At 42.0% G+C, this 12,490-nt stretch overlaps 1 protein-coding gene across 5 annotated transcripts; it reads right to left on the bottom strand.

Annotated features, from left to right (window-relative positions):
• Window positions 1–1,754: 1,754 nt before the first annotated feature.
• LOC111979539 (tetratricopeptide repeat protein 19, mitochondrial) lies at window positions 1,755–11,053 on the bottom strand. Of its 5 annotated transcripts, XR_011481621.1 has the most exons (9): window positions 9,577–11,053; window positions 9,363–9,454; window positions 8,980–9,090; window positions 8,552–8,590; window positions 8,054–8,110; window positions 7,626–7,687; window positions 7,134–7,228; window positions 5,009–5,171; window positions 1,755–2,839 (listed from the first exon to the last, which is right to left on the bottom strand). XR_011481621.1 is itself a non-coding variant. In XM_024010134.3 (8 exons), exons 2-8 carry the CDS (start codon window positions 9,590–9,592, stop codon window positions 2,676–2,678), a joined length of 642 nt encoding a protein of 213 aa, XP_023865902.1. In that variant the 5' UTR covers window positions 9,593–9,668; window positions 10,303–11,053; the 3' UTR covers window positions 1,755–2,675. The 5 variants fall into 5 exon arrangements, 4 of the variants coding, with proteins under 4 accessions (XP_023865902.1, XP_023865899.1, XP_023865903.1 ...); XM_024010134.3 differs by lacking the exons at window positions 7,134–7,228; window positions 7,626–7,687 and having other exon boundaries at window positions 9,577–9,668; window positions 10,303–11,053; XM_024010131.3 differs by lacking the exons at window positions 7,134–7,228; window positions 7,626–7,687.
• Window positions 11,054–12,490: the final 1,437 nt, after the last annotated feature.

Here is a 12,490-nt window from a genome sequence, read left to right as displayed (position 1 = left end):
GCCATTCCTCACACATCGAACACACCATGAAGTCTAATCCCGTTCAAAAGACCATTCCGCCCAATGCTCGGAAGGTCTGGTGGATCAACGTGTCAAATGTGGCCTTCGTTTATTCGAAATAGGAAAAAGTCCCGACCCACAGCCAAGGTTCTTTGCCTTAGATTCATTAAAAATCAGTTTATAATCTATATCAACTGTAATATTACTAAATAAATGTATTAAAGTTAAGACTCACTACACTGTATGTACACTTATCTGATAGCAGTCAGATTCACTTTGTAAATGTTTTAAATGAAGCCTTTTTAACTAGGCAAGTCAGTTAATGACAAATTCTTATTTACAATGACGGCCTACCCCGGCCAATTGGGTGCCAGCGTCACGGCCGGATGTGATACAGCCTGGATTCAAACCAGGGACTGTAGTGACGCCTCTTGCACTAAGATGCAGTGCCTTAGACCGCCCCGCCACTCGGGAGCCCTGACTCATGCAAGTCATCTCACAGATTAAGCCATTTACTTAAACTAAACTCAGCAAAAAAAGAAACGTCCTCTCACTGTCAACTGAGTTTATTTTCAGCAAACTTAAAATGTGTTAATATTTGTATGAACATAAGATTCAACAACTGAACAAGTTCCACAGACATGTGACTAACAGAAATGGAATAATGTTTCCCTGAACAAGGGGGGGGTCAAAATCAAAAGTAAGTCAGTATCTGGTGTGGCCACCAGCTGCATTAAGTACTGTAGTGCATCTCCTCATAGACTGCACCAGATTTGCCAGTTCTTGCTGTGTGATGTTACCCCACTCTTCCACCAAGTTCTCTGACATTTCTGGGGGGGAATGGCCATAGCCCTCACCCTCCGATCCAACAGGACCCAGACGTGCTCAATGGGATTGAGATCCGGGCTCTTCGCTGGCCATGGCAGAACACTGACATTGCTGTCTTGCAGGAAATCACACACAGAACGAGCAGTATGGCTGGTGGCATTGTCATGCTGGAGGGTCATGTCAGGATCAGCCTGCAGGAAGGGTACCACATGAAGGGAGGAGGATGTCTTCCCTGTAACGCACAGCGTTGAGATGGCCTGCAATGACAACAAGCTCAGTCCGATGATGCTGTGACACACCGCCTCAGACCACAACGGACCCTCCACCTCCACATCGATCCCGCTCCAGAGTACAGGCCTCGGTGTAACGCTCATTCCTTCGACGATAAACGCAAATCCGACCATCACCCCTGGTGAGACAAAACCGTGACTCGTCAGTGAAGAGCACTTTTGCCAGTCCTGTCTGGTGAGGACCTGCCTTAACAGGCCTATAAGCCCTCAGTCCAGCCTCTCTCAGCCTATTGCGGATACTCTGAACACTAGTCAGGAGAGGGAAAGATTAACGGAGCAATGTACAGAGATCCTTGATGAAAACCTGCTCAGGACCTAAGACTGGGGCGAAGTTTCACCTTCCAACGGGACAACGACCCAAAGCATACAGCCAAGACAACACAGGAGTGGCTTGGGGACAAGTCTTTGAGTGGCCTAGCCAGAGCCTGGACTTGAAACCGATCAAACATCTCTGGAGAAACATGAAAATAGCGGTGCACCATCCAACCTGACAGAGCTTCAGAGAATCTGCAGAGAAGAATGTAAGAAACTCCCCAAATACATGTGTGCCGAACTTATAGCATCATACCCAAGAAGACTCAAGGCTGTAATCACTGCCAAAGATGCTTCAATAAAGTACTGAGTAAAGGGTCTGAATACTTATGTAAATGTGAAATTTAATACATTTGCAAACATTTAAAAAAAATAGTTTTTGCTTTGTCATTATGCAGTATTGTGTGTTGATTGATGAGGGGAAAAACAACTTAATCCATTTTAGAATAAGGCTAACGTATCAAAATGGTGAAAAAGTCAAGGGGTCGGGAATTCTTTCCAAATGCACTGTATGTAATATATATATACACCATCTCTGTTCACACAAAGGTTATTGATTAGGCCTTTCACTCTTGAAGCTGCCAGTTAAGTCCTATGTCACATTCTAGCCCATAAAACATTTTGTATATACAACATTTACATATCTTACAGTGTCATTTATAGTGATTCAGACAGCAATGGCAAGTCATCAGACTAAGGCGCCATCATTCAGGATGGAATTCAAACAAGACATTGTCATCAATCGCTCTGTCGACAATGTGCCTTTGTAACCGGGGGCATTTCCCCCTTCGAACGTTCGTGGAGAGATCGCATTCATGACAAACTCTGAAGATGCCAAAGTAAATATAAAGTCATTTAAAAATCAAGTGCAATTACACCTGTCAACAACACACCTTTTGATTGAATTCTGGCCATGGACTTAATTAAGCCTTGAGGTGTTCCCCTTACATCTTAAGCCAATCTGACAACAAACAGACACCACATTGAAGGAGTGACATTTCCCACAATACAAACAAAACATCATTGGGGTTTCACAGATTAAAATTGTTAATTGCCCATTGTAAGAAACCGTTCCAATTCATCTGTTGCGATGTTATTGAGTGTTTYTTCTTCTCTTTCTGAGCTAAATGCCCTGTACTTCATAACTTGTACTAACACTGTGCTGAAGGGACCCGAGTGGTCAGACGAGTTCAGAGAGATTGCTTGGGGTTGTGTTAATAAGATTAGTTTAGTTGATCCAACCGGTCAGTCGGTCTTATTCTTGGCTGCTTCTTCTGCCTTCTGCGCTTTCCTCCTGTTGGCCACCTCTTTCAGTCCCTCCTGTATCTGCTCCAGTGCTTCTTCGTCTCCTGCAGACTGGGCCAGAGCCAGGGACTCCTTGTACAGCTTCACAGACTCCTCAAAAAGATCTAGAAGGAGACAAGGGTTGTGTTCATTTGGCACGAAACAGAAGAAAAACAGGTGGGACTACCTGGGATTGGCCTTTTCTGATAAGACAAACATTGTTGTTTTCTATCGCAAAAACGCTTTGAAGCGTTTTCTGTTGCACGCCCTAGTGAACACTACAGAGATGATCAACAGTCGTAAAAGTCTTCACTGTACCCCCTTGAACTAAATGTTATTCATTAATGTTAATATCTGTACAGTTACTCATGCAGCTGCACCTACTCAAACTGCCGTATTCATCGACCTGGCTAAGGCTTTCGACTGTCAATCACAACATTCTTATTGGCAGACTCAACAGCCTTGGTTTCTCTAATGATTTCCTCGCTTGGTTCACCAACTACTTCTCCGATAGAGTTCAGTATGTCAAATCGGAGGGCCTGTTGTCCGGACCTCAAGCAGTCTCTATGGGGGTGCCACAGGGTTCAATTCTCGGGCCGACTCTCTTCTCTGTATACATCATTGATGTCGCTCTCGCTGCTGGTGAGTCTCTGATCCACCTCTACGCAGACAACACCATGCTGTATACCTCTGGCCCTTCTTTGGACACTGTTAACTCACCTCCAGATGAGCTTCAATGCCATACAACTGCTCTTAAATGCAAGTAAAACTAAATGCATGCTCTTCAACCGATCGCTGCCCGCACCTGCCCGCCCGTCCAGCATTACTCTCGACGGTTCTGACTTAGGTATGTGTAGATGTCCACATATTCTAGGTGTCTGGTTAGACTGTAAACTCTCCTTCCAGACTCACATTAAACATCTCCCATCCAAAATTAAATCTAGAATCGGCTTCCTATTTTGCAACAAGGCATCCTTCACTCATGCTGCCAAACATAACCTCGTAAAACTGACCATCCTACCGATCCTCGACTTCGGCGATGTCATTTTACAAAATAGCCTCCAACACTCTACTCAGCAAATTGGATGCAGTCTATCACAGCGCCATCCGTTTTGTCACCAAAGCCCCATATACTACCCACCACTGCGACCTGTATGCTCTCGTTGGCTGGCCCTAGCTTCATACTCGTCGCCAAACCCACTGGCTCCAGGTCATCTACAAGTCTCTGCTAGGTAAAGCCCCGCCTTATCTCAGCTCACTGGTCACCATAGCAGCACCCACCCGTAGCACGCGCTCCAGCAGGTATATCTCACTGGTCACCCCCAAAGCCAATTCTTCCTTTGGCTGCCTCTCCTTCCAGTTCTCTGCTGCCAATAACTGGAATGAACTGCAAAAATCTCTGAAGCTGGAGACTCATATCTCCCTCACTAACTTTAAGCACCAGCTTTCAGAGCAGCTCACAGATCACTGCACCTGTACATAGATGGGCTGTTTACAGATGGTCTATCTAATTAATCCCCATACTGTATTTATTTATCTTGCTCCTTTGCACCCCAGTATCTCTACTTGCACATTCATCTTCTGCACATCCTACCATTCCAGTGTTTAATTGCTATATTGTAATTACTTCGCCACCATGGCCTATTTATTGCCTTACCTCTCTTATCCGACCTCATTTGAACACACTGTATATAGATTTTTTCCCTACTGTATTATTGGTATGTTTGTTTATTCCATGTGTAACTCTGTGTTGTTGTATGTCTCGAACTGCTTTGCTTTATCTTGGCCAGGTCGCAGTTGTAAATGAGAACTTGTTCTCAGCTGGCCTACCTGGTTAAAWAAAAAAAAATTAAATTTAAAATCTGTGCCAGGGGGATATTATGCACATGCATAGAGATGCCATTTAGCAGACACTTTTATCCAGAAACTTAAACACAGGTTTACCCACTTGTTTTTTTCTTTCAACAGTTTACCCAACTTCTGTGTAAAAACATATTGAAAGTAAGCCTATAGGGAACGTTACTTTTTTCACCGTAACGCATCCATTATTGTTTTTTACCACGACATCACTGTATGCATGCAACCATTTTATTTTATATTTTTTTACTTATGGGTGGTTCCGGGAATCAAACCCACTATCCTGTATTATAGCCATGCTCTTCCAACTGAGTTACATTAATTTTGTAATTTAGCAAATCCACAATAAAAGTTCATGTTGTGACACTGAAAACTGGCTTGTGTTGGAGGAAACCAAAGCCCTCCTAGAGGTTGTCCTCATTTTCATCCCTCCTTACCATTGTGCAGTAGGATGCCTGCCATGTTTCCCAGCAGCACATGTTGGTCAGGGTGGCCGGCTTCTCTGCTCAGCTCCACAGCCTGCTTCACCAGGGGCAGAGCCTCGTCGTGGCGACCCTGCATGTCCAGGATGGTGGCCAGGTCACTCATCAGCACCAAGGACTGTAGTCAGGACATCAGAACACAATTTCCAGATAATATATAAGTAAGAATAGATTAACTTCTAGGTTACAAAACATCAAGATGCATAACTGCAAAGCATTTAGACTACATCAGTCTTCTGTGGGCAGGTCTCTCCCTGCTCTTCCTGGTACCTGTGGGTGGGTCTCTCCCTGCTACCTGTGGGTGGGTCTCTCCCTGCTCTTCCTGGTACCTGTGGGTGAGTCTGTCCCTGCTCTTCCTGGTACCTGTGGGTGGGTCTCTCCCTGCTACCTGTGGGTGGGTCTCTCCCTGCTCTTCCTGGTACCTGTGGGGAGGTCTCTCCCTGCTCTTCCTGGTACCTGTGGGCAGGTCTCTCCCTGCTCCCTGCTCTCACACTGTCAGCGAGCAAGCTCAATATCAAAAGGTCACAAGTTGAATGCACACCATACTTAAAAGCAAGGTTACACAACTTTTCAGAAGATAACAATCGCCCTCTTTATTTAAAATGTTCTGATTTTATTGACCAGATCGTGCGACAGGGGTGACCAAGGGGAAAGATATCCTCTCTCTACGTCACAAGGTATTAGGCCGGATTCCAGCCTATACCGTCACGGTACATAATGTGTGCCTGAGACGGCACCACTACACCAGCCAGGCCACACCATCATTTCCAGCATGGTTGTGGCTGCAATGGTAATGCCTGTCATTGGCGGGGACTTGATTTGGAAGGATTAAGAATGAAAAGTTTAAAAAAGGGAATGGAATGTCCTAGAGGAAAAGCTGCATCAGTCTGCTTGAGACATTCAGTTCACAGAGAGCAGTGTTTGTTGTGCTGTTCTGTCACGCCCCGGATTACAGATGACATTATGAGGGTTTAAATATTGTAATTGGACAACATTTACAAAGAAAGGATCACAAGGACAGCGCACACACTGTACTAGAGAGAAGACACCATAAGGCCCAATACAGCTAAAGAAGAGGAGGCTAGGCCTGCACTTTACAATGAACTGACAGTTGTTGTTTACTGAACAGTACAATGGACTGGCTTTTAAAACACGATGACGCCGACGATGGTCGCCCTGTTGCTAGCTCCCTGCCAATTTAGCATTCTTGATTATTTTAAGTGTCTTTATAAAAAAAACTTTATTTGATCAGAGTTTCTAGTATTATTCCCTATCACCGACAAGCACTTCTGGACATTAGATCTAGATTACTCAAGACAAATTAGTCTTACCGGAGCGGGATACTCCGTCTAGACTACCCAAAGCAGTTCCATTGCTTACGAGAGCCCTTTTTCCAAAAAGATGCCGCCAGAGGAGGGGAAGGCGAGCTGGAGTTGTAGTCTAAACCACCCTCCCCTTTCTAGTATATAACCTGATACTGTACAGTTCCTGGACAATAAACTTTGTGAGCTCAGATTTCCTACCAGATATACAAGACACTAACATAATCTGTCTCAAAGACTTGGTTATCAGGGGAGGTGCTAGATCAGGCTACACAGCCCACGGAGAGGGTAAAAGAGCTTTGCGGGAAAAACAGTGGCGGAAGAGTATGTTTTGGCATTAAAGATGTGTGAGTTGCTTTTCGGGTTTTGACTCAAATGTAAGCCTAGATTTGTGATAATGATGTGAGCTACAGGCAAGTTTGAGTCAAGTGATATGCATTTTTAGCAGACAGCAATGTGCCATACACACACACACAGGAGCAGTGTTGGACAGGAGATAGACGAGGATAATGATTAGAGCTGTGACGATACCAGTATCGCGATATTATTTTCAAAGGCAGAAAATGAATTAGAAAAAAACGAAGCAGACCAAACTATTTTGCCCTTTAAAAACCTTCTGTATGTAAAGTAGTGTGACACAGCTTGGAAAATAAATACATGTGACTCTGGATGACAACATAATGATGACATCATCCAGTCACACAAACAATCTTACGCTATTACAGCTAAAACTATTTGAAGGTTTGGTCGTTAGATACCCGATTGCTCCTCAGCAGGAAGTTCCTTGAATTTCTCCAACTTGGCTTCAAGGGATTCAGTGCAAAACTGGAAACCCATCTTTGCCAAGTCATTCCTGAGGAGAAACAAACAGGTTACAGTTGGTAAATGGTGCACCGTGGTATGTAGAACCTGGGGGGTGGTTCATGAAAATGTAGTCCTATAATACAGGACTACAACCAACCGCAGAAGAAAACAAACATTCTCAAATGAAAACCTTTGTGTAGAGAGGCCTTCTAATGGTGTATAGGCACACTCTTCATCAACTAAGCTGGCTGGCTCCTATCAGAGACTTATTTGTATCTATTAAAAGTATGCATCAAAAAGGTGCCTCCTAATTTAAACGATGTCCATTATTTAAGAGGTAAGGACCACTAGAACTAATTTGGTTGCCTTAAACCTTGAAGCTGATTCAATTGCTCCAACGTCCATTTAAACCCACATGAAGACATCCACTTTTGAAGTTCACCTACTTCTCCTGGCCGGCATATATGGTAGCGAGCTTCAAGGACATCTCAATGACACCATTGTCATCCTTTGAACCCGAGGGAGAGAGAAAAAGACTGAAGTAGCAATATAGCATTGAGTGTCTGGACCACAATGCACTGCCAATGGTTTCTGAATTGACGGAGCTGAGCCTAAAACTATTCCAGACAGTCCTTCTTTCCTCAAAATGGACAATAGATAGATTGTCCTCTTCATTTCTAAATCAAAAAGCTGCTTCAGGACCCAGCGACTCTACTGTCCAGATGTCACAACAATTCTATTCCTCTGCTATTAATAAAATATATGCCATGTAGCAGACGTTTTTATCCAAAGTGACTTACAGTAATGCATGCATACATTTTTATATATTTACCACACTATTAATCTCTTACTTAGACACACGACCAACCCTCACCTGTGGTGTTCCTCCGGACAACATGAAACTCATGGCCACTTTGAACAGTTTCTCTGCCTGGGGGAGAAGAGCACAGGGGTCACTGGAAGTCAGCAAAACAGCTCAAAACACAAGCATTAAAAAAAAAGGTACAATCTATCACATTAACCTCCGCTCAATTGTCATTTCAATGAATGATGTACCAAGAATTCTTGAAGAAAATACTTAAGAATGCCTCATGAGCTTAGTACAACTGAATGGTTTCAAACGTAGACTCCGCAATATGACATCATCTTCACCTCCAGCTTACAGACATCAACAAAATCAGGATTTAAAAAAAATGACAAGACTTCCCCTATTGGCTCTTCTCAATTTGTGCCCTCCTTTGAAGAACACATACATTAGGAAAAGTCAATAGTGGCAGATTTTAACTTTGATAAGCAGGATTCCAAAAGTGGGACAGCAGGTGGGGGTTCACTGAAGAGAGGAGAAAGAGTGGCGACCTCTGCTATTACTCACATTATCCAGCTGACCTTGGACATAGGCAAGGTTCGCCATCTGTAGAGACCGGGGACAATAAAACAACAATAATGATGTGCTGCTGAGTTTCTGTGGCAACTGTGGCATTAATGCCATGGCATTACATTCAAAAATGCTTACAGAAATTCCTGAGAAAAGCACATTACTCCATCAAAGTGTATTGAGTGATACCTCAAAACTATCGTTATCACAACATGAATCAATGTATGTGCAATATCACTATTGCAAGAGGCTGCGATTCTTAAATTCACTCTAATGCACAGCAGAAGCAAAGACCTATCACGTGTCAAATAAGTCTAGTCAACCACATGTGTTCCCACAAGTTCACTGTGTAGGCTAATAAACACTGGGTTTGAAGCACATTTGAACAAGTTAAAAACATCCTGTTAAATAGGCAAGGCTTTTACCAAGCTGTAGGTGTAGATGATAGCTTGTGTATTGTTAGTCTGGTGGGCCAGCTTGATGGCCTGGTGGAGGAATCCATTGGCTCCATGCAACTGCCCCCGCATCATACTGAGCTTGAACACAACACACACCAATGTTACTCAGACATAACATGTAAAATTGATGACACTTCATCAAAACATAAATGTCTAGGACAGATATGACAAACATTTGGGTCTGAATTGATACAATTAAAATGCTGTTACGTTGATGACACTTGAGATTCAGAAGATTGCAAATCATCTCTTGGCAAATACAGTTGCATGGTACTGTACTTCTCGTTTAGATTAAGATTCTAGGTAGAAACTGGATTGAGGAGTTGCCTGCATCAATGACAATTAGTTACCTTGGCTCTCTTCAAAAGTAAAATAATCTCATCTTCTTTCTTCTGGGCATCAGTTCTGGTGTCCTCCTCAGCTTTGCTGAAGAGAGAGAACGCTATGAACGAGGAATGTAAAAGATTATCGATGATAGTCTCTTGTAAGTTTCATGTACTGACAATGACACACACTAGGGAAGAGTATTTTAAAACACATCTAACGTGACAATAACTTACTTACCAATTACACTCCCCATTGCATAAGTCCAGTTACTAGTAGAACGACTATTTTCATCGCCATTGCTTTCGCAGCTGCGGTATAGCGGTGACCTTCTGTGCACAGTAGCATGGATAGCATTCGATAGAGTCGTCCTTTTCAGACATTTCAATGATTGTGTCCTCGCATGAACTCGACTATCTAAAGACAGGTTGCGGGAGCCCTCTGACATAAATTGTTTTATTTGATTCCTATTAGAAAAGAATGCACGACTGACAGCGGGTAACGCCATTTTAAAATACATTACAATTCCCGTCGGAAGTTTTGGTGGAAGACCAAAACACGTCACTCCCTGTAATCAAAAAACGTTCAACATAAAAGGGAAGTTGTACATAACAACAATATTATTAATTATAATATTTTCGCATATGTATTGAATACGTCAATGTTTTTATTTTCTATTTTGAAGGGCAATACAAAAACCTTGTGCCGGAAGTGATTATCTGCGCCCGCGGTCAATACGACTACCTTCAGTTGATTTGTTTATGAGCATCTGAAGTGTACTTTTTCCCAAAATGTCTAAAGTACAGCTGTTGAATGTGTTTATTACCGAGCGATTAACAGCAGTAGTTGTTGTGTTATTTGGGACAGTGGGAAAGAAGGTTGCAGATCAGCATCAAAAACGATTAAACAACAGTGGCTGGTGAGATGTTCAGGGTAGTGGAAAAGACGATAGCAGAGTAACGTTACCAGGATGAGATGTCCAGTTCAAAAATGGAGAACGAACGTCTACGGGTATTTCTTCTGAAGTTTGGATCAGGTTTGTACCAAACAAAAAAATTGCATTATAAAAGTTACACAACCAATTCGTTCTTAGCTATCTTGTAGCTACCCACGAGCCTTTTGCCGCGTTCAAAACAACTGCGAACTCGGGGGGGACGAGCTACGACTGGGAAAAATCGGTTTGAACGGTCATCCAACTTGTGAACTCGGGACATTTCAGGAGCTCCGATCTGAAGATCACTGACGTCATTATTTGACCTCCTATTTTTTTTTCTTCTTCTTCTGAGTTTCCAGTTGTTTTGAACGCGGCATTTGTCTCGCGCGAGGGACTATCTGGGAATGACAGTGTCCGGTTTTTCGCTGCTGCAGTAATGACTGCTGCTGTACATTACAGGTGCATCAAATGTAAATCTCCGTTAGAAAATAAACGTCTCACACAGTGCAACGGTGTCATAGTACATAGCTCGCGTTCACGTGCGGTTTTCCTCACGCAGCCCATGGCCCGCCGTTCTCCGGATCAGCGACGCTACTGCTGCTAGACGCCGTTTCAGCATCAAGCCAGCTGCCTGCCTACTCCCTATCGCCAATTATTTATATATATTTATATATATATTGCATTGCATTGGATGCCATGTTCATTTGGAAAAGTACTGTCAAATATTGTGTGTGCAAAATATCAGATAACGAGGGCAGTCCTGGTCACGTGTATCCACTAATGACTAAAAATCAAATCCCAGCCAAATCTAATTGTATTGTCATGGCCTTGCAGACTTCTCACACAGTGCAATGGTGTCATAGTAATAAAATAAGTACCATTGTAAATAACATACTAATAAAAATATTAAATTAAGTACAAGAAGCATGCAGATAAAATATATGAATGCAATTAATCCATGCTTTTCTGGGAATGCTACAAAGTCCGGAAATTGTGGGCGAAACTAGAAAGTTGTCAAGTATTACAATGTAAATTTACTTTTAATCCGGCTGTCTGCATATTTCACGACATGGTGTAGTGAGATACCCAATTGGCTGGACGATTCTCTTCCCATCACGAAAAAAAGGTTGGCTGGACGATTCCAATTGGCTGGACGATTCTCTTCCCATCACGAAAAAAAGGTATACTAGAAACTTAAAAGTCAATCAATCCGCCATCATTGACACAATGGAAAAAATCTAAGGATTTATTATTGAAATATTGAAATAGCATGGGGTGACTGAGAAAAACAAATTGGTACAATTTAAGGCCAAGTGGCAAACAATAATGCAGGCACTCGGGATGGGCTGTGAGCATGCAGGTCTGGGAAGATGAGTTGTAGTTGGTGTATGAGTGAGTCTGTAAATTGTTCTTATATATACATTTAATTTTTTTGTGTGTAAAAAAATCAAAGTAATAAAATAAAGTTCAACATTCACCTTTTGCTACTATTTCTGTCAAGTCTTCGCATGCAATTTGACCAGCTAGAACACCGAACACACTGCCTCTGTAACGCAATACTGAAAGACTAATGCAGCACTCCGTGTACCCCTTCTAACAGACAAACCCCAATGAACTTGGGTATACTACATATATCTGTTGATAGATGACAACCTGTCGTAGCCATTTATCAACGTATATCTCTGTGAGAAAATTATTTCGGTAGATGGCCAATAATAATAATACCTTTATTATACACAGATTTAAAATAGCTATTGATAACAAATGGGTATTTTGTGGTTGTGACCCAGAAACTCTTGACCATTTATTTTGGGACTGTTCTTATGTCAGAAGATTTTGGAGTGAGTTAGAATATATATTTTTTTTAAAGAAACGATTATTAATGTTCATCTGAGAGATTCTGATATTATATTTTATTGTGATCCAAATTTATATGGACCCTGATTTAACTTTCATTGTTAATTTGTTTATTTTTCATGGAAGATTCTTTATCCATAAAATGAAGTGTGACAGAGAACAAACCCTTCGTTGCATTATTTAAGATAGAATTTAAATATTATTTTGAAATTATCAGTAAATGTAAAAACAAAAAAGCAATAAGCACCATAACACTTTTTGACAACTATAAAATGTATCTCGATATGTAATACCCCTTTCTGTTAGGTTTATGTACTCTTGCTTGTATATTTCTGTTTTTGTATTTGTTGTGTTCATTATATA

Source organism: Salvelinus sp. IW2-2015, linkage group LG19 (genome assembly GCF_002910315.2).
Source record: "Salvelinus sp. IW2-2015 linkage group LG19, ASM291031v2, whole genome shotgun sequence".
Lineage (NCBI taxonomy): Eukaryota > Metazoa > Chordata > Actinopteri > Salmoniformes > Salmonidae > Salvelinus > Salvelinus sp. IW2-2015.
Note: the sequence above shows the minus strand (reverse complement) of the source record. Positions and strands in the feature narration are given on the sequence as shown.

What these genes read in the sequence shown, in the direction of transcription:
- LOC111979539 (XM_024010131.3), bottom strand. Translation starts at nt 9,856, where the DNA reads ATGTATTTTAAAATGGCGTTACCCGCTGTCAGTCGTGCATTCTTTTCT. An exon ending in TCCAAGGTCAGCTGGATAAT is followed by an intron (nt 8,111 to 8,551) that starts GTGAGTAATAGC and finishes CTTCTCCCCCAG; the next exon opens with GCAGAGAAACTGTTCAAAGT. An exon ending in TGTCCGGAGGAACACCACAG is followed by an intron (nt 5,172 to 8,053) that starts GTGAGGGTTGGT and finishes TCCTGACTACAG; the next exon opens with TCCTTGGTGCTGATGAGTGA.